This window comes from Phoenix dactylifera, chromosome 17 (genome assembly GCF_051530095.1).
Source record: "Phoenix dactylifera cultivar Ajwa chromosome 17, Ajwa_hap1_PhDact_Kaust_v1.1, whole genome shotgun sequence".
Lineage (NCBI taxonomy): Eukaryota > Viridiplantae > Streptophyta > Magnoliopsida > Arecales > Arecaceae > Phoenix > Phoenix dactylifera.
In genome coordinates, this window is record NC_143206.1 from 11,967,443 (window position 1) to 11,988,999 (window position 21,557).

Sequence of the window (21,557 nt, forward strand, 5' to 3'; positions counted from 1 at the left end):
ACGGAGGATCACTTCTCGTTCGCCTCCTCCTTGGGCTCCGGATCCATGTCAGCGAGCGGCAGCGCCAAACCTCGCCGGAGCACCGTCTGAGCCATGGGGAGCAGAGCGGCGGCCGCCAGGTAATTGAGGACTGGGAAAACACTTAAGCTTCCACTTTGGAATTAGGGCTGCAAATGGGTCAGGACGAGCCCTGACCCGACCCGGTCCCAACCCTATTAGACCCAACCTGGAGACTTATGGGTTGGATTGGATCAGAAACTGGACCCGATCTAAAATCGGGGTAGATTTTAGGTCTTGTATCTCAAATCTGACCAGACCCGACAGCCCACATATCATTCCAATCTACTTTGGGTCAATAAAAATAGAGCCCCAACCTAAGCCGAATCCAATCCTACCCTGCCTCTGCCCAATCCAAAAACTTAAATCATCTAAATCTCCTTCTTTTTATTGCAAATACCTTTCCTAAATGAACTCCCATTGAAACTAACTCATCTTTTTTTCATCTTAGCAACCACATCTCCTCTCATCTATTTTTCACTTAATTATATTGAAATATTTATAATTGTTTGTTGTGCTCGTTTCTTATCTAAAATAAATATAAGTTTCGAATAAAAAATAAAATTTAAGGTTTTTAGTTTTGATTAAATATATTAGTAATTTAATATTTAATTATCAATTGCTATATTTTAGATCTAAAAAGAATAACTACATGACTCAAATTATAAACCCAATCCTATTCAGTTCCAACCTGAATTTGAGTATCTTAGGTTAGGATCGTGTTATACTTGACCCCGACTCAGTTAGCTAATGGTTCGGGTTTGAGTCTAAAATTATGATCCGAATATGAAATCAAATCTTGTCAAGATTGAGAATGCTCCAACTTAACCGGCCTATTTGCAGCCTGAGCTAGACTGTGCTACTAATAAACATGTTTTTATTGTCTTTATTAAAAATATTAATCAATAAATATTTTAGGAAGGAATTGAACTTCTGACCTTGGTTAGAAGCTAAAACACTTTGAACTTTGGATGCAAATGTGTTGAACTTTGGATGTAAAGGTGGTTAGAACCCTGAACTCTCGCCCAATGCATACCCAACCTAAACTTTGGATGGGCTTGTACAAGTGGCCTTCCCCAAGATGACTTGGTATCCAAATGGGGCTCTTGGGGTTGGGCTGAGGACTAGAGCAATATGACTTTGACCTAACCTGGGCCAAATAATGTTCAAAAGCTCTCCAAACATAGTTCATGAAAACATTAGGGCCACAACTGGTCCATATCTAGCCTAGCCGAACCCACCCAAAACTAGCTTCAACCTCAAGTAGAACACGGCGGCCCGGCTTGCAACCTTAGCTTCACTCTTCTCAAAGAACACTGGCAATCTTGCGACCAAAAAAAAAAAAAAAAGACTATTATGGAACATGAATTCTCTTAGAATGAACCAGGAAGATTTCAATATACAGGAAATTATTGGATTCACTGGTCGATCCATTTGGGTCACACTAAGACATATAAAAATCAGCACAACAAAATATCTGAAGAAATAACACAACTACAGCAAGTCTAATAACATATTAAGAACCAGCTTTTTCTTGACAACAGCACAAGGTCTGTTGAAGGAGTACATGCAAAGGTGTTCCAGCTGCCCATGAATACAGATGTTTTAAGAAACCAAATCCAATCACCGAGGAAGCACTGGGGGAGCAACTACACGAGTGTTGTATGAATCGCAGTGACTGCACTTCTGGCCAATAACGTGAAAGAAGACTTCCGTCGTATCGTTGCAGTCATTGCAGAGGATCCACACCTATAAAACCAACAAATGTTTAGGCTTCTTGCTGTGGAAATCATGAAAATATAATAACCAAAGGGAAGCAAGACTTCATGACCAAATTTCAGAATTAAGCTCCATCTGGAGGGTCTGGATATAGATAAATTTTGCCAAATCTACGGACCATGAGACCTGCAGAGCTCAGAGATGATGGTTTCTAGCCCAAGTGCCTGGCTAGGACCTTATCGGCAGCCATCTACTTTAATTTGCTTCTATCTAATTAAGTAGTTGAATCAGTTTCAACTGGGTCCTGAGTAAAGATCAATAGGATTGTCATGTCAGATTCATACTTGCACTGACCTATTTCCGCTACACTCATCAGGCAAACATGCCACTAAGACAAACTGCTAAATTAGTAGACCTGTTTCTTGTAAGTTTTGATGGCCAGAAATATCCTAATCTTACTATTTTTTGTGAAACTCGTCCTAATTGATGGGCAAGGGATCAATGCCATGCACAGAGTTGAATCAGAACTTACCAGTTCTTCCAGAGTTATTTCATCATTGAACTTGGCAAGATAATCAGAACCTCAAGAAAGAACAATGTGGAGGTAACTAAGATCGATGTTGACAAAATAGATTGAATCATTGTACAAGGCATATTAACTTTTTTTTGAAGAATTGAAGGGTTTACAAAAAACTCAACGACATATTATTTTTCTAAAAAATGTGTGATTGATTGGGACCATTGTGTTAAACCTACTTGCCAAAAGCATTATAATTGTTCTGAATCCATGTTTAAGATTATAAGAAGGCCATGTCTATCAATTAAGAAAACCCTGTAGACACCTAGGAAAAAAATAACAGATAAAGGAAAAATGAAAGCAAGGACCTTCTTGAACCGATAATTCTCAGGCATGACGGTTGCTTCAGTCTGCAAAAGTAGACAATTAGTTGCACGCTGATTTGGTTGAAATTAACTAACAATGCATGTGCGCTTGTATGTGTGCTTGCATGAGTGCATGCATGCATGTGTGTGTGTGTGTGTGTGTGGGTGGGAGAGAGAGAGAGAGAGAGAGAGAGAGAGAGGAGGGAGGGAGATGGTAGGTAACTAGATCAAGAGAAAAGCTAGACTTCTTTGATATATACAAGATTGTAAATTGATGCTTTACCGAAAAAACATAGATGCAGTTTAAATTTATTCATGTGTTTATTGCAAACTCCCTATCACAGCTCTTACATCTTCTGAAAATTTAGTCAGAAATACTTGCATTCTAACAAGTATTGCCAATTTTCAGGCAAGTTGATGCACTTTATCTGGGGAGAAAATCTTCATAATCATGTATCGTCTAACCATATGTCCATAACCAAAATTTAGTAGATAATATACTGCTATTTTCCATAATTATATCTCCATATACTGCTATTGTTTATATCACATGATGCGAAATAGTTAATGAGACAAATCCTATTGATATGCATATTGTCAAGCTATAATCTTTGCAACTTACAAGTGGGGTTCTAAGAAAAGTCAAAAAACTATGGTTTGCTGGCAATTACTGCCAAAACCTGAAATCAACTCTATTTTAAACCATGAAGGATGAAAATGGAGAAATTAATTGAGTATATTAGAATTAAACTAGGAGATATGATTTCATTTAAGTTTGTTGAAATAAAGCCAGCAAACCAGTTTAGCTTACATTGACTATCCAAGGAAGAAACTACTAGAGAGAATAAGATATCTATAAAATGTTATGTATATCAAAATAAATTGAAGAGTGATATGTAAATGGTAGATAGAAAAATAAACATTTAGAAAGCAACAAGCAATAAAAAGAGAAGGATAAGTGGGCAGTATTGAGCACCAAACTATCTAGGCATTAAAGTTCAAATTGAAACAGAGCAAATCTGGGTCTAAATCATAAATTTGTAGATTTTCTTAATCTAAGATATCCTTTTGGTTTTTGGAATGGAAAGATCTAAGATCTCCTTAAAAATCTAAAATATCAAAATGTGTTTTATTAAATATTTAAAAAATGGTCTATGACAGCAACTTCAAGTGATATATAACAGGAGCAAAATGGATGCCATATAGATATGCACAATAGTTTAGTTTATTCTTACCTCCTCATCTAATTTCCTCCAAGCTCTTGACATGTCAGCCACTGTCTTGGAGCATATTGGACATGAGTATCTGCATGCCATGATTAAGTGAAAAGAATAAGGATGATAATTGCATATAGAAATGCTAAATTCAGAAACAAAATGCCAAAGTGAAATTAGACGTCAAATGGCATCAAGGATTACTTATCATGCTTTAGCATCTCATGAAAACATTGTGAATGCATTGTATGTCCACACTTCAGAACCGTTGTTACTTTCAAGGAATCAAAAAGATACTGCAGGATAACAGTTAGCATCAGGAGATCAAAAAATTCATAAGACAGGGGAAGCATTTTAAAGATATAGACCTCATAACAGATGGAGCAATTGTGCCTCATTGAGTTTTCCACACATACATGCTTATCACGCAAATCAATAGAGTAGCAGGATCCTGTATTATACCAGGATAGTCAGCTGACAGGTTGTATCACTTGAAAGGAGTCAATATATAACAAAGCAAAAACTGTAAAGATGTGGCTTTTATAGATAGGCATATGCTTATAGCCAGCGTGAATCGAACATTGAGCTAGGTGACAGAGTTAAATGCATATACTGTCATTCTGAAAATTCCTATTATTTCTTCATTCTTTTGCATAAGAAATACTGGCCAACCTTTGAGCTGAACTCGCCAAACTTGTTTTTTGATGTCCTAGCATTGATTGACTCGGCCAAACATTTAGCTAGCTTATCATGATTTGCAGGCCAATAGAAAGGTAAAATTATACATCTGATTTTCTTCATCAAGCTACCTTTCGAGGGGTTCTGGTGGCAAAAACTCAGTTTATCATAACTAGAATAAAAAATTGAAGAAACTTTTCAATAGTATAATGAGATCACTTGATGAATATGATGAACAAAAGAAACATAATTCTGGCAAAATTTCTGGCCACATCCTCTTACTGATTATTTATTTTGTGCATAAAATTGTGAGAGTGGAATAAGATCTTTGGTTGGTTGACAAAATAAAGTTTTGTTTTCAAAGACTTATGGTGTGGTAAACTTCATATTTGCAGTCTTTCCTGAGCAGCTTTTAGTAAGAAGATTTCGGTGGCAATATGAACCATTATGGTTCCATTAACTGGTCTCCCTTGCTGCATAAATAAGTACATGGACTGGAAAAGGACGACTTACATGGAAGCTTAGCAAATTCAAGGCTGGTTAGCAAATTGAATGATGTTAAGGTCTGTCCCCACAAGAATAAGAGCATTTGAGTATTTGTGATCTGATGAGTGGCCATGGACTAAAAAGTAATGCCTGTATTTGTGATTGGAGCGAGTGGCCATCGTAACAAATCATGGCACCTACTAAAGGGTTGAATGGACTAAAAAGGAACACAAGGAGTCCAAACCTGTATGGACCAACAATCAAGCACCCTAGAGGTAGGAATAGAGCAGGCCAAGAAGAGCAGAAGACCTTATTAGAGGACTATAATCCCTTTAAGAACTCAAGAAGAGCAAGGATGTTGGAGTGTATCAAAAATGAAAGGAGTGGTGGAGCTATTTTGTTGGCAGATCTATGCACATAGAGAGGGCACCTCTCAACTTTTCTTCTTTATGTCATTGATAAGCATCCACTGGTACAGTGTTTACTACAGTACGGCTCAAGGTACGTCATCTCGGTACTGGGTATTGTACCGGTGCCACATTATCACTGTGTCGGTATGATACAGTATGGGGCTAGTTTGGCAATATCGAGCGTTGGTATGACCCCGTATCGTGTATCAGTACTAAACCGGTATGGAACGATACATTCCGTACTGCTTGGTTCGGTACAGTATGTTCCGCACTATCCATCCGGTTCGTACGGTACGACAAACCTTGCTACTATGGCTACAATAATCTCCATAACATTATTAGTGTATAACTGTATATAATACAGTACATGCTACAATAGTATTTACAACTGAAGCAGTGCTTGGCAAATCCTGAAGTATGATCGAGTATATTAACTATTTACTCACTTCCAATTCCTACTGGCAGACAATCCCACAATTTCCATCAAAAGTTCATATCAAACTCAGGTGACAAAAAAATTTCCTTCAGAAGAATATCAAATCAAGTTAGTAGAACAAAATATTTTCCTTTACAAGTCAGTTGTTCTTACCATGAGCAACCATGCCCAGTGTAAGCTTGGACTGACTCAGAATACAGTTGAAACTAGAAAATCATAAGGCTTATGCCATCACAAGTCGGACCAAAATGTGAAACCAATCAACAATACTCTCCTTCCCATAAAACTCCATAAGAGAAATCAAAGTTAATTTAAATATGTGATTTGAATGAACTGCACATACCACACTTCTGACAGTGGAAAAAGTTCTCTTTGCCTCCAATTCTGTTTACATATGTCATGATTTGGATCACTCTACTAGCTTCATGAATCACATTAATTGGTACAATTAAAAATTAAAAATAGGAAAGGAAGAAAAAAAAAACACTAACCTACAGATACCACATTCATTGCAATGATACTGTCTTTTCTCAATCTGCAACCAACAAATTAATTAAAAAAAATCATTATCACATCTCTGCCAATCAAAAGCTTCTGCCACGAACGACAATATCATCCAGTAGACTCACATCATCATCATAGAATTTGCACACTCCACAGAAATACTGCCCCATATTTACCCCGCAGTTCGAGCACACTTGTGCAACCTAAAAAAGAAGAATGCCCGCCCGAATCTTATTAAACTCAAAACACCAAAAAAAAAAGAGGGGACAAAAACAGTAACACTCCAAATTCGAGCTAACTATTGACACTTACTGCCTGCTCAGTGTCACAGATCACACAAATTACCTGCAATTTTTTTTTAAAAAAAAAACCAAGTTTAAAATCCAAATGGCATCATTTCAGAGAGATATATATAAGAAATAAACGAAACAGAGTCGCAAAAAGTAGAACAAAACTCACCCTCTGAACATCGTGGCGACAGATCTCGTGGCGATCTTTCTAATTGCACAAATAAAGCAAGAAAAGATCTAATATCAACGAATAACTTTGGAGAGAAGAGAAGGAACAGCGACTTGGGTTACCGTGGACTCGTTGTGGCAGAGGCGGCAGGGGAAGATCTCGTTGCAGCATGGGGCGCGAATCTTGCACCTCCTCCTGTAGTGGTTGCATCTGATCCAAAAATTTGAAATCAAAAGCATTAGCGAAGAAGAAAAACAGCAAAAACCAAATAAAACAAGAAGAATAATAATAAAGACATTAAAGAAGAGAAGATAAGAGAAGAAAACCCGTAGCCCATCTTCCCGAAGCCCAGGCGAGCGTTGTCACCGGAAGACTCCATATGTGAACCCCAAAGGCGAAGAGAGCAGCCTGAGAGCACATATATAGTAAGAAAACAATATTGTATATAGATTGTATTGAATAATGGGAGAAGATAAAAAAGATAACAGGGTTGGGGATTGGGTCGTCATCCGTGATAAGGAGTGATAAAGAAAAGGACGAAGGGAGGGTAAGCGGTGGTGGTGGATTTCAGCTCGTGGGAGCGGAGGGCGGAGTAAATTTGGAAAGAACGCGGCACAAGGGAAGTAATGGAAGTACGGATTCGACAACTAGAGAACTTTAAAAAAGGTGGCAGGTCGCTTCTGAAAGGGGCAATCGAGCTCGTCCTTAAAAACGTAGATTTTTTCTTAAATCTAAGGGATCCAACAGGGGATCCACGAAGTTGGAGGTGATGATTTCTTTCAAGACACCGAGTGAGGCCCACCAATTTATTTTTTAAGTGCTGGATTGTTGTCTCTAGCTCCTACCCACCGTCTGATCTGCGTATCTAGTTCAGAAGTCACATGGAGGCGTGCACGAAAAGAGATCGATCGTATCCGTTGGATAAGATATCCTGCTTTATAAGCGGAGGATGCACTTACTAATGTTAGATATCGCACTTAATGGACTCCTAATAAACAAAAGGTTGGACATTCCTTGTCAAGAGAGTTGCTCTCACAGGTTATGACTTATGACATCAACCAGATGTCCAGAACCGTCTGCCCATCGTGCCGTCCAGTTGCAGGAATAAGATGGATACCAGAATAAGATACCTCTTGCGAGGATTTGATCCTTGCATAGAATGAGATGACCAAATCGCATCACCGTGGGTAGGTACATAGGGCTCGTTTGGTTCGCGGGAAAAGAAGGGGGGAAGTGTGGTCAACGGGAAAGTAATGAGATGCCTCTTGTTTGGTTGGAATTTTCAAAGGAGAGAGAAGGGAAAGTTGTATTCCCATGGGAATGTGATTCCCACATTTCATGGGAAAATCTTTCTCATGAGAAACATGGGAAAGTTACTTTCCCATGAGGCGGGAATCACTCTATTTTTACTTTTTTCCAAAAAGTCCCTTCAGCATTAAAGAAGCATTAAAGAGGCATTAAAAACCTAATTTTTATTAAGGGCATAATAGGAATTATATATAACTTTCCTAGGAAAGAAAAATTCCAACCAAACATAAGCACCTTGGAAATTTATCACTTTCTCATGGTCAACCAAACATGCCAAAAGTACTTTCCTAGGCATCCTCTTCCTAGGAATTTGTTTTCCAGGAATCATATTCCTAGGAAGGAAAATGCTTCCCGCGAACCAAACGAGCTCATAGTGTTGAATATAAATTTGAAATAGAAATAAAACTAAACTATTCATCAATTATTGATCACCGTGGCCAAGTTGCCCTCGAGGATGAGTCGGACCGCGTCCAATATCCGTCGGGCAGAGGAGATACCATCCTAGGCGACTCTAAGCTCAGCACACACTACAGAGAAGTCGAAGATCCGCCAACCCCCCGCCATCGCTAGTTTGGAGTTGTGAATCCTGATGACGAAGCTTGTGCCTCCGCATCTCCCATCCTCGGCCACTTTTCAAGTCCATATGAACATGTCTAGATGACACCGACTGCCAACAGAAAAATTAAACGTGACCAAGACAACAGCAGATGTTCCCTGATAGACGTTGATATAATCATCTTTACTGTCCTTTTTTAATTCTAAGTTAACCAATCAAACATGTAACATTTGTTCGCTGACATGTGTGAGAACCTCACAGTGTAATAGTGTTTTTAATACCTGATTAGAATTACAGCAAATGAAGTGGGCGTTTAATCCTTCTACTTCTCACAAAATGAACTGCAGCTAATAGACTTCAAGGCCCTGAAAGTTGAAGCCACCATGCCATGCATAATCCTAGGGACTTGTGAAATGTAGAAATAACTCACTCATCGGACTACATATTGGACCTGTAATCATTTTTGAGGCTCATAGATATTCACCACGAAACAAAAGGAATAACCATTTGATGTGATTAAAAAGTTTCAAGGCATGAATTACATCAACTTTTAGCATTCAATCAATACAGAAACACTGACACCAGGCCGATAATTGGGGCCAAAATCTTGTGAGTTCTTAGTGTGCAGGAGAAGACAATATTAGATTGCTTCTATCAAAACGGTCCTGCAACGCATGCAGTTACATATTCTTCCATAATAAGCCATTGGATTCTTTCCAACTCAAATTGCAAGATACTGCTCAGATGCTTTGAGCAACTTTCTCATACAAATAATGCGCCCAATTTCTGGTCATGTTGTTCGCCATGAAGTTTGAAATCTGCAGGGTCAAAATAACAAGCATCAGGAATCATAGCAGGAAAAATTCAGGCACGCAAGCATGTGAATACATGCACCCACAAATACACACTGTAAGGACCTGTGTGAGCTTGCGTTTAGTCCCACATCCACTACAAGAAAATGGGGTTTCACCAACCTTTTTTGCCGACGCTTTTTACAAGCGTCGGCGATTTTCGGTCCAGCCCCAACATATGCGGACGCTTTGTAAAAGCGTCGGGCATAGACGAGTAGATTGTGGCCTAAGACGACGCAGAACTCAAATTCACAACAAAAATCAAGCGGGCCGTTCCCCTCCTCATTCTGCATCCCGATCTCAAGCCTTAGCTCCTCTCCTCCTTCCTCCTCTCCGGCGACGAACTGCCCCCCCTTATCCTCTCCGGTGCCGAGCGACGTCCGACGGAAAGGTCTTCTCCTCCTCCCTCCTCTCCGACGACGAGCGGCCGACCCCTGTGCTCTCCGGCGCCGAGCGACGTCCGACGGCAAGCTCCGCTCCTCCTTCCTCCTCTCCGGCATTTTATTGCAGGTGGGCGGCGGACGTGGTGGGAGGGAGCGGGCAGGGCGGGGAGGAGGAGGAGGAGGAGCGGCTGCCTATGGTGTTCGCGCCGGAGCAGCAGCAGTACACGCTGGAGCTGGACCAGAAGGCGGCCTCCCTGAGGCGCTCGATCCAGGATCTACGGCTCCGGATACCTCCCGCACACATCTCTCAGCGCCTCCCCCACCTCCACGCTCACACCCTCACCTCCAACGCCGCCCTCGCCCTCCAACTCAACTCCCACTCCGCCACCCGAGAACAAGTATGTCTGATCCCTCCTCCGTCCATTCCCCAAATCAATTTATATACCATACAAAATTCCATTTAATTCCATCCCCCCTTTTCAATTTCGTGTATACTCTGTTGCATTTGTAGGGATCTCGTGAAATCTATGTACGCCTTTCTTTCGTTAAATTTCTTTATTTGGGTTTTGGGGCATTGGATCGGACAACATCAGATCTCTCTCTCCCTCTCTGTGTGTGTGAGTGATTAGTTGATAAAATTATGTAAATTAGTCCCAGAGCAACTGATCCATCATTAACATAAATTCATATAACTCATAAGCGGATGCCCCATGACCATGTCTCATTCATTTCCCGGGGTTTCTTTGTTTCATTTTTCAATTTGTTGAGTTAGGGTTAGTCGCGGCTACAGAATAAAAGAAGGTACCTGGTTCATTTAGATTTGGGTTGCAGGATTTTAATTTCTTTCTTATAAATTTAAGATTGTTTTAGCTCAAAATAGTTCAGAAGAATCCTACAGGTACTAGTGAGATGTTGACATATCATAGATCAACTTTATATAAGCTCATGCATGATGCATGTTGCTACTCCTATATTTGAGGTAGGAAATTGTTGTACTATTACGGGAGAGATTATTGGTAAAATAGAGAGGAATTCTGAGCCTCAAGGCTTTTTAAGATCCAAGAATCATGAGGGTGTTTGAATGTTAGGTGCTATCCAGGCTTTTCTTTGATTTTTTTCCCTTTTAGGTTCTTTAATTACAACTGGAGTATCCTCCTGAGAATAGTTGCTTGGAGGATTGGGAAAGATAAAATTAGGTCTTTTTGAGTACTCAATTCTTCTACTGGAAAAAATATTTGAAAGCATCAAAAGAAATGTGATCTTTTGGGCCTTTCCCTGGCCAATAATGCCTTAGGAGCTGTTGAATCGTGACAACTCTGGGGCTTCCTGCTTCGCGGGATGATTAGGAGCACAACCAGCACAATTTTCCTTGCATGCTAAAGATTTGCAAGAGATGTCATTCACCATTCTAAAATTGGATTCTGGAATTATTCCTTGTATTTCTACTTTCTTCTCCATATGATTAGAGACATCAGGGTTGGGGGTGGCTCTCCTTGGAGTAAGGAGTGGGAGGGCCATGAGTTCATGATAGAGTGAAGGGAGGCAGAGAGCAGGACAGCAGATTAAATATTCCAGTAAACAGTCCTTCAACACGTTAAGCCCCTCTAGTTTTGGGGCATTCTGCTATTATATGATGTTTTCTCCTTTGTTAAGTTTGTGTCTTGGAAATATTCTGTGTTCTCATATTATGCTTCTTATTTTTTATTCCTAGACTTTCTCTTTATTCTAGATCCTCTTTTATATTTCAGAAAAATTCAGATGTCTTTAACATGAAAGAAAGTGCAGGTGTTGGTTTACCACAGGCACCAAAAAATGTGCGGCTTTTTTCCTATAATGAGTTGAAGTCAGCAGCACGGAACTTTCATCCGACAAACAGAATAGGTCGTGGAGGGTTTGGAGTCGTATATAAAGTGAGACTTTGGAGTTCTGTTGTAGTTGATTACTTTATCATTTTATTCATCTGTTTATTACTAGTTTGGGTAGCCAAACAATCATTTCGCGATGATGGTTTGTTTTCTACTCAACAAACTGATTTCAGTTCAATGGTTCTTTGTCATATGCTAAGCCGTTGTTGTTATTCTATATGCAGGGAACATTGAGGGATGAAACAGAGGTTGCAATAAAGACACTGTCTGCTGAATCAAAGCAAGGAACGAATGAGTTTCTGACTGAGATTGATATGGTATCAAATATTAGGCATCCTAATCTTGTTCAACTGATGGGGTGTTGTGTTGAAGGCAGGAACAGGATTTTGGTTTATGAGTATCTGGAGAACAATAGTCTAGCAAATGCTCTACTTGGTAATTAAGTAGTGAAATCATCATTTTGAACAGTTCGATTCATAATCTTCGGGAACATGTGACTCATAGTCTCATATAAACCATCTGGAATGTCGGGTCCAGCGAATAAGCGGATTGCTTTGGATTGGCCCAAAAGAGCTGCTATTTGTGCGGGTACAGCTCAGGGTCTTGCATTTCTCCATGAGGAAGCCGAGCCACATATTGTCCATCGAGATATCAAGGCTAGTAATGTTTTACTTGACAAAGACCTAGCCCCAAAAATTGGAGACTTTGGTCTAGCTAAGCTTTTTCCTGACAATGTCACTCACATTAGCACACGTGTGGCAGGAACTATGTAAGTGTTATCTTGACCCTTTTTTGTTTAATTTTGGGGATAGGTACTTAGTAGCTTATTTACTAGATTTTGGTAGGAATTTAGGTGCATTGATTCAGGCTAATTTTTGTTTGCTTTTCAGGCTGATTGCCCTGATGCATTAGCTCTGCAACTCCTAAAGCTTAAAAGATATTTAAACATTGTGTATTGTTTAAATGATGCCTAGTGCCACGTCTGTTCTTTCTTAACTTAGTAGTCATTTCTTGCCTGTTCTTTGCTGCAGTGCATGTACATTTAATTATCTCAAGTCAGTTAATGAAATCTACATTTCTTTCCAAATTAGGCATTTTGCCTAAAGGAATCCAAAGCCTGGAGAGATGCTATCTAAGCAAAATATTCCCTTCAACATTCATGGTGCTCCTATCATTTTGCCTACTTCCTATGAAGATATGGTTCAAAAATACCAGGTTTGCCGCTGAAACTTTAGATTTCTTAATTTACACCGTATTTCTGCACTGCTAATATAATCTCACATTTTTCACCATGAAGTGTTTGGATCTTCACCATGTTTCCTGCTACAGGCCGCGTTGCAATTGCTTGGAGCTTTCCTGCTTCAGTTTGTGTTGCTGCAATCAGGGTGTTTCATGCTTCAAACCACAATGTTGTAGCTGGGGATTCCCCTGCTCCAAACTACAATGTTGTGGCTGGGGGTTTCCTTTCTCCAGACCATGCTGTGTCCTTCCAAGCCTCTCCTGCCCTAAGTACTCCTGTGGCTGTATCTTATCCTGTCCAAGATGTACAGAGGTACGCCTGTGCCCAAGATGCACCAAACCTGGCTGTACTACCGGATGTCTATGTTAGGTTAGATCATGTAAATGATCAATGTAAATATTATCTACGCTATGTGGCTTGTGACAGATCCATAGCCCACCTGATCAATGTAAATGATCGAGTTGTCAATATCCTGCTTTAGACTTTATGTCTAGGTCTTTTTTATGTGGATGGATAAAAATGCAGAGAGGTATGTCGTGTGATACCATGAACGTAGACAAATAATGAGTTTTGTAAACATTTCTTATCTTGTAATCAGTGTTCAAGTCTGCACTATGAAGTGTTTGTAATACAGGTTCGTATTTTTATTTACATTCGTATTTTTATTTTTTTTAAAAAATAGCAATACCGATGCTTTAAAGCGTTGGTAAATAAAAGTTGTGGCACGCCTACGCCGACGCTTTAAAGCGTCGGTAAACTGTACGTCTACGCCGACGCAAAAAAAAGCGTCGGGAAAGATACATTTGCCGACGCTTTAAAGCGTCGGCGAATGTTGTTTTTGCCGACGCTTTTAGTAGCGTCGGGGAAGCCGTGTTTTTGCCGACGCTTTCCCTTAGCGTCGGCAAAAACTTTTGCCACTCCAGTATCGTCAACGCTTTTGCGACGGTTCTGTTTACGTCGCGGGAACTTTAGCCGACGCTTATAAGCGTCGGAAAAGATTATAAAAAGCGTCGGGAAGGATGAATTTTCTTGTAGTGATCAATTATTCACCGAGAAGATTTTGGGTAGGTATATAGAACTAAGAAACCCAAAAAATACCTTCCAGCTAGATATTTTGGGTGAGGTCCTGGATTGTGACATACACCACCTCAATTTCAAGATATAATTGAAGCTCCAAAGTGCCTCTTTGTTCAGGAGGTCCCCCGATGGCATTGCAACTACCCTCATCTTAAATGTGCACCAACTATTCAGTTCTTAGTCTGAGGGAGTGAAACAAAAGTGCACCTCCCGAACCCGGAGTGCATTGACATACATGGTCAAATTTTTTCTAACCAGATGGAAGATCACAGCCCTCCATGCCTTCTATCATGTGCATTGCACATAATGGACACTAGTAATTAGAAAGCAAAGAAGCTTTTGACCTTCCAAAACTTACAAAAACAGTGGTTACTAGTAAAACAAAGAAACTAATCTAAGTTCCCTAAACTTTTTTCTCATAACCATATCCATCAATTATAACTGAGCATCTCTTCTCTAATCTCCAACGTGAGATGTGTCTCAATTTTCAAACACTTTGGCACGCTGATTGCAGTATATTAGCAAGAACAGCGGCATGGTCCCTCAATTTTCAAACAATTTGGCACGCTGACTGCAGTATATTGGAAAGAGCAGCTACATGGCCCAACAGAAGAAACTGATACCAAGAGAACTTAAAAAAAAGAAAAAGGGTTCTAGTTTAGGGAACTAGACAACGGGTTCTACTTTTAAATAAACAATCTAGGGCAAAACAATCTGATAAGTATCCAAAGGTGAATCCAGCATTGTAAGTTATCTCAAGAAAATTGAATCTGTAATGTGCTGCATAAAATATGGATCATATAAAGAAGCATATCTTGCAATAATGGCGTCAGTGGATCAGATAAGGGTCAACTATTGACTAATCAACCCAACCCTTGAATAATGCCATAGCTCTAGTCTAGAGCTGACCAGAAGCTAGGCTAAAAATATCAAATTTTAAATAGGCCTGGCCCGAAGCCCGACCAAAAATTAATATAATGTAGGCTTCAAGGCCGGCCCATGATTAGCTCTACTCTAGTCCAACACTTGTTGCTCACGACTTCAAACTTTAAGACCCTAAGCCAGCCATTTAGCATCCCCATGGTTACTAACTTGTGCAAATGAACATTGCAGAAGTTAACTATAAGGAAACCTTTAGGAGCACTCAATCAAAGGTAAGGCATCATGGATATCTAAAGAGATGAAAAAAAAAATCAAACTTCAGTGATCAACAAATATACTCTACCAGATGCCAGAATTTTGAATCCCTTGCCTTTGAATGCAAAAGGTGAAGGGTTGATGGTATAACAACTCAGGACCTCACCCAAAATAGCTAACTGAAAGGTATTAGTTGGGTTCCTTACTCCCGTATAAATACCCAAGAGCTACCCGGTGAATAATCGATGTAGGATTAAACACATGCCCGCACGGGTCCCCACATATGCAAGAGATAGAGGACAAGAGAATTAATAACATGGGGAAAAGTTTAGATTGAAGATCTGATAGTTAGAAAGGCTTATCATGTGAAAATTTCAATTAGAACAGCACAATTTGAATACATGTCGATGGACCTAATGGAATCCCTATAGAGGTTTGGAAGTGTTAAGGTGATGTTTTGAGGTGATTTGAAATGAGACATATCTGGCCATGCTAAAAGATTGAACCTATTCTTCGTAGCAGAAACTAGCGGTTTTAGTTATTTCCAACCAATCCCTGTTACTTCCAAAACATAACAAAATTTAGTACATATTGACTCGGCGAAAAAAAAAACTAGAACTTCATTTAAGCCAAATTTAAGGAAAAAGTTCCAATGGCCAAAGTCCAAGCACAAGAATGACCTGGCTTCCGGGGAGTATTTGAATGTCTCCAATACATCATTGCCTGAATGAATTAGACCAGAAGCTCGGTCATCACCATCTAGCCTACCATGTGACATGGCGTAGATTGCATCTGAGAGACATTTATTGATTGTCTGTAATGCCTTTGCAAAAGTTCACAAAAGAATTAGGGCTTATCAATCCATCCTTTCTATTTCTCACAAAAGATCATGCGAGTAATTAACAACATAGCACTTGCCAGGATCTAGTCAGGGACATTTGGACTTGTTTATCTGACCCAACCCACCCATCAAGTCATAAAAGATATATATGTAATTATATTTTAATATATAATATATATATATATTATATATTTTTTGTAATGAGTGCCATTAGCTATTTGATATCGATCAAATTATTCAAAGTTTTAATTAGAAAAAAAACAAAGAATATTTTGATAATTTGATGTAGCAAAAAATGTTTCGAGATAGCTTGAAGCAAAACTATTCAAAAATGCGTGACACAATTAAATTTGGATACGGGCCAGTAGCTAGTAGGTCAAGTTGAGTTTTGGTAGGATCTTAATATAAAAGATGGACTCAACCTGACTTGCCGATTGTCGCTCGTAAATCTAGGTAGGTGAAATGTAGGTCTTTGATTCTAGAATTTCTCCCTCGGAAAAAAAAAAACATGCTCTAGAATGGAAAAAAATAGGCTTATTTCACTCTAATGCACTTTATGAACATCTTGGCTTTATCTTGTGGGCCTCACAAGCCATGCATCAAGCATAGGGTGCATTATAGATGTCATTGGAGTGCAGCAGATCTAAACCCATTCTTCAAAATAAAATATAAAGCAATGGTTTAAGAGAATAGCCATTATGAATTGAGCATTAGCCGGTGGTCATATCCCTCTTCTTATAAGACATGGGTCCAAGATTCAAGCTGTGATGATCTCTCTCAAAATTTTAATATATTAGCATGAATTTTCTTAGAACGCAAAAACCTGGATTCGAGTCTCAAACCAATCCCAACTATTTACATACGAGTAGGACTCCCACACAGCCAAAAAAAAAAGAGAGAGGAAAAGGCCATTATAATGTTCATAGGTTGTTATAATAGTTAAACAAAAGGCTATAAAGTTATATATGTTATGTTAGAAAATAACAACCAATATTTGATAGTAATTTTGTTATAATGCCTTTTTTCCGGTAGAGTCCCAATATAAATAGAAAAGAGAGTAAAAATAGGAAGATAAAAAGAAAAGAAAATCTAAGAAATAAACCATAATTTTATGCCAATTCTACTTTCCGATAATATATATATATATGTATATTTCTTTCACAAGAATCATGTGCATTGCAGGTACCAGAAACAAATAATAATCACTATTTTAAATTCAAAAAAATCTTAATACGTGCAAGTTGGGACAATTAATGCTGTAATTACCATTATAAACGATATCATTTAGTAACCACTTTGATGGGGTCTTTTCTAGTAGAATAACGGCGTTATTAAATAATGTCCACAAAAAGCTTGAAGAGCACCGTCCGAAATGGTTATAATTAGAAAGGAGAAAAAATCGGAGAGAAAAGATCTGCGACAGCCAAGCCTCAACCATTTGCCAACAAGAATCCCCCAAAATTCCATTCAGTTTCCAGTCGTCACAACGTTTCATTCCCCAAAGTAGCGCCACCCTCCTCATTCCAAGCTGTCAAAAAACTCCATAAGAATTCCATTCCCCTTCAAACCTCTCTTCCATCAATTCTCCTCTCCTAGCTCTCTCTTCTTTCTTCGTACTCCAACCAAATTCCTCTCTCTCTTTCTCTGTGTGTGTGTGTGTGTGTTGCAATGGGCTGTGGTGGTTCAAAGCAGCAGGATGTGGCCACCGGCAACACGGTGAGCACCGGCAAGCTTTCTCAAAAGGAAGCAACCGCTTCGAAGAGCAAAGCATCCTCAACGACAACAGACGTCAGTTCGGCCGACAACAGCTCGCAGTCCATCGTAGAGAAAGCGGAGATGGCAGACGCCAATGGCGGCTTGCAGGGAAACGAGAAACCTACTGCTTCGATGGTGGTGGGGGACACTGAAGAGGAGCAGCTGACAACAAATGAGACGCCGAATGAATACTTATCGCCAAGGAAGGATGCAGAGATAGTTGAAGCAGAGGCCGGAGGCGAAGTGGTCGACCACCTTTCGCTGAGAAAAGATCGTGATGCTAATGTGGTTGAAGAGGAGGGTATGGAGGAAGAGTTGAAAGAAACCGAGACAGAAACACAAGAGGAAGAGAAAGAGGAGGTTGACCTCAAAAATGATGATGATGGTATGCATGCTTGAAAACTTTTTGAATTTATATGTATACGTTAAGACTAATAGACCTATTAATCTCATGCTACCGCGCAAGCTTGCCGAAAAAATGCCATGCACCAAGCCAGGCCATTTAGACTAAGACACAAACAAAACACTACCGATGTTTTTTTTTTGCGTCATGCTGTGTCTTTTGATTTTTTTTTCTTTCTTGGCTTACACAAAATACCATGCTTAGATTCCATTATCTTAGTCTATCATAAAATTTGATGTTTGAAAATACGTAACTGTTCTACATTCTCCACCAAAAAAGCTTTGGATACGTTCTTTTGGTTTCATCATGGTCATTATTTAGGAGGTCGGACTCTAATGAATAGAATCTAGTTTAATAATGTAGCTTTTTCATCATAAAATTAATAACTTATTAAGATGTTTTTTTTTTTGTTTTGATCAATTTGTTTTCTTTTTGCAGGGGATTCAATTGGCAAAAGTTCCAATGATTTTAAAGAAACATTATCTGTCGAAGAAACGGATGAAGGTGAAGTGGTTATTGCAGAAAAGAAGATTGTAGGAGAGGGTGCGCTTCTGAGTGGCTCATCAGCTCCATAAAAGATCAGATTACTTGATGTAATGAGGATATCATGTTTCTCTTGAGTTGTTTTCTTGCCATTCTTTTGCATTCCATTGGTAATGAACTCAAAGATTTATACATTTGACAACTGATCTACCTCTTGTTATGATTTGTGGACTTAAGGAAACAAATTTATCCATTATTTGGTTAGGGACCTTAACACTCGGTCCTTTGTGTGACTTATTTTAAATGTGTCATGAGTACATCTTTTAACTGGCTACTGCCTTCTATTCACTTTTCTAATAAATGATATTTGGTTGATTGATGGATGGCCTGCAATGTTATTCCGGTCAATTTCTAGAAAATTAATGGTATCTCCACAAAGGATGTCCGTGAGAGGTAATGCAGATGCCTTTTTCTCTTTAAGTGCTTTAAGCCAAGGCTCCCACTCTCATTGAGTATAAGGTTTTATATGAATCAACCCCTTGACTTTGTAGTTCATATGGAGGGAACTAAAGAATTGAAAAGCTGCTGGAGCTGTGCCAATTGGGTTAGAGCCTGCCTGAGTTGATCATTATGTTCTACTTGAAATGCTTCTGGTCATATTATTCCTGCAATATAAATCAATAAAACAATAGTCACTGGTATTGATATTGAAGGTGAAAGATATGCCAAAAAAAAATCTTCTGCAGAACCAATTCATTTAAGAGATCTCGATAATTAAATGCGTTTTTCATAGGTGAAGTAGGTATAATGTGAGGAGATCATTTCAATTCGTAGAAATTATTTAACTGATGTGGGATGTCTGAAAGTAGGCTAATTCGTACCTTAGGTTTACCCTATTGTCAAGTGAACTCCAGGCCATGGATCTGTTTCAGATAATTATGAAAATTATTTATGATTAGGGAAGGCAAATTAATTAGCTCACAGTAGACTACACTGATGCTTTTTTGTGCAAAATAAACCTATATTGATGGTACCTTGTATTATTAGAATTCTTGCAGTGGATATGATCTGGCTTATCATTGGGAATTAATGCTATATCTTGGATCAAATTTATTTCAACTCAATATCACATTGGGAATAACTTCAAAGTCTCTTAAGTTATGAAGTAGACCTTATATCATACCATGGAACAGTGCATACTTTGATCATCTCTTCTATTTTGGCTGTAGTGCGAAACATTTGGCAAAGAAGCTGTCATTTAGCTTATTAATTTTTCTTCAGCCTGATCAAGTGGATGGCTGCATGGGCCATTGTATCACTCTTTGAAGCATGCATCACTTAGATATGGTAGGATGGTCATATTTTTTCCTAGTGTGATGATTGTTAAAAAATTTCTCATATGATTCGATTAGTCATTAATGAGACAGCAAGTCACAAAATCTATGGTACTGTGGAATTATCAGATACCTGATAGTTATTACTAACTGATCAACTTTTTTGTTTTGCATTCACTAATAATTCTTGCATCAAATCTAATGGTCTTCTGTTTCTTTAGTAGTACTTTTCTCCTTCAACTTCTTGCAGGTTTACCCATTCCTTCAACTTTTTTTTTTTTTAACACCTTGTTGGATCATACTTGGGATAGTCTTGTCATATCCATGTAATGTTTGCGCTATTATGAGTAATTCATTTTTTTTTAACACCTTGTCACTATCTTGAACAGTTGCTATTTCTTCCAGCATAACTCAATCTGGATTCCTTGTGATCTACCAGTGCCTGTTCATTTACTCTGTTGACGTGGTTGTGGCACCGCCTGAGTCTAGAACTAGCACACCTCATTCACATCAATGTTTCTTAATTTCTTCTTTTTCTACGAGTTTGTACATTAAAAACTGAATTAATTCATCAATATGACTGGCTGCTGAAATAAGATAATGGATTATACGATGTAATTGAACTAATCATTGTACAAAGCAAGCTAAAATGCTGACACTTGGGAAGTCTTATGTTGTTTAGTCCTAAATTGTTTATTTGTTGTAAAGATTTTGGACACTTGTATAGGACTAAAAAATTTAAAAAATAACTTTCAACTAGCTATTCTAAATGAGGTCCTGAGTTGTTACAAATGATATCAAAGCAGATCTGGCCTATAGCCTATGTGGACTAGGGAACACTGCAGCACAGGCTCATAAGGCTGGCCACGAGCCAATCGTGATGCTTGTGATTAGATTTGAATGGATTTGAATCCTTAGCCCAACGAAGACATCAAAGCTACAACGGGAGGAGTATGTGAGGATTTGTCTAGACGTGTGTTTAGTCATATTAGCGGTAGAAAAAGTATGGGAAGCTAGGATGGTATGGGCTGCAGCATAAGAAGCAACGGCATCACAGTTCAGTTAGAGACAAAGGCCCCCACACTCTCTAAAAACAACAACATAATGTACCTACGATTAAGAAGTTTTTTCCCCTACTTGCTGCATCAAAAACTAACGCGAAAGTGGGCGGCTTGCCCCTAGACCATAGAATAGAGCCAACGGTGCTGCTTCGGACTAGGTAAGGTGTCGAACCCGTTTATAGTTCTAGACACTGAGAATGACAAACTGTCTCAATCACACAGCTCCGGGATTAATGTCACTCACATCGGTTATTCGCCAAGGAGATCTTGGGTATCTATACAGAACTAAGGAACTCAAAAAATATCTTTCGGCTAGCTATTTTTCTAAATTATTATAGTTATAGCATGGAAGCTCTGAGTGCTCTCAGAATTATAAGGAGGTAAGAATGGCCTTGCAGCATGCTGTGACACGTAGGAC

The 21,557-nt window shown here is 39.0% G+C and overlaps 3 protein-coding genes across 6 annotated transcripts; 2 read left to right on the forward strand and 1 right to left on the reverse strand.

Moving 5' to 3' along the window:
* Positions 1–1,414: 1,414 nt before the first annotated feature.
* LOC103711728 (E3 ubiquitin-protein ligase MIEL1) lies at positions 1,415–7,582 on the reverse strand. 4 transcript variants are annotated; one of them, XM_088713175.2, is made up of 12 exons: positions 7,172–7,582; positions 6,968–7,055; positions 6,846–6,884; positions 6,699–6,731; positions 6,512–6,589; positions 6,374–6,417; positions 6,226–6,266; positions 4,241–4,323; positions 4,077–4,168; positions 3,894–3,963; positions 2,662–2,703; positions 1,415–1,806 (listed from the first exon to the last, which is right to left on the reverse strand). In XM_088713175.2, exons 1-12 carry the CDS (start codon positions 7,222–7,224, stop codon positions 1,681–1,683), a joined length of 789 nt encoding a protein of 262 aa, XP_088569301.1. In that variant the 5' UTR covers positions 7,225–7,582; the 3' UTR covers positions 1,415–1,680. The 4 variants fall into 4 exon arrangements, with proteins under 4 accessions (XP_088569301.1, XP_089784199.1, XP_089784200.1 ...); XM_089928073.1 differs by having other exon boundaries at positions 4,077–4,323; positions 7,172–7,253; positions 7,332–7,555; XM_089928074.1 differs by lacking the exon at positions 2,662–2,703.
* A 2,456-nt stretch (positions 7,583–10,038) lies between these two features.
* Positions 10,039–13,660, forward strand: LOC120105994 (putative serine/threonine-protein kinase). The gene is made up of 6 exons (XM_089928072.1): positions 10,039–10,341; positions 11,692–11,853; positions 12,033–12,243; positions 12,346–12,577; positions 12,840–13,023; positions 13,138–13,660. Exons 1-5 carry the CDS (start codon positions 10,138–10,140, stop codon positions 12,910–12,912), a joined length of 882 nt encoding a protein of 293 aa, XP_089784198.1. The 5' UTR covers positions 10,039–10,137; the 3' UTR covers positions 12,913–13,023; positions 13,138–13,660.
* Positions 13,661–17,353: 3,693 nt separating this feature from the next.
* Positions 17,354–18,836, forward strand: LOC120112934 (uncharacterized). Its single transcript, XM_039133147.3, has 2 exons — positions 17,354–18,243; positions 18,700–18,836. The coding sequence occupies exons 1-2, from the start codon at positions 17,772–17,774 to the stop codon at positions 18,834–18,836; spliced, it is 609 nt and encodes a 202-aa protein (XP_038989075.2). The 5' UTR covers positions 17,354–17,771.
* The last annotated feature ends 2,721 nt before the right edge of the window (positions 18,837–21,557 follow it).

Bases quoted from the DNA above. Each gene is read 5' to 3' on its own strand.
- LOC103711728 (XM_088713174.2), bottom strand. From the start codon at position 7,224: ATGGAGTCTTCCGGTGACAACGCTCGCCTGGGCTTCGGGAAGATGGGC. The intron at 6,732-6,845 runs GTGAGTTTTGTT...AAAAAATTGCAG, and splicing joins GTCGCCACGATGTTCAGAGG to GTAATTTGTGTGATCTGTGA. The intron at 1,807-2,661 runs GTCCTTGCTTTC...TTGGTTTTATAG, and splicing joins AGAATTATCGGTTCAAGAAG to GTGTGGATCCTCTGCAATGA.
- LOC120105994 (XM_089928072.1), top strand. From the start codon at position 10,138: ATGGTGTTCGCGCCGGAGCAGCAGCAGTACACGCTGGAGCTGGACCAG. The intron at 11,854-12,032 runs GTGAGACTTTGG...TTCTATATGCAG, and splicing joins GGTTTGGAGTCGTATATAAA to GGAACATTGAGGGATGAAAC. The intron at 12,578-12,839 runs GTAAGTGTTATC...TCTTTGCTGCAG, and splicing joins ACACGTGTGGCAGGAACTAT to TGCATGTACATTTAATTATC.
- LOC120112934 (XM_039133147.3), top strand. From the start codon at position 17,772: ATGGGCTGTGGTGGTTCAAAGCAGCAGGATGTGGCCACCGGCAACACG. The intron at 18,244-18,699 runs GTATGCATGCTT...TTCTTTTTGCAG, and splicing joins CCTCAAAAATGATGATGATG to GGGATTCAATTGGCAAAAGT.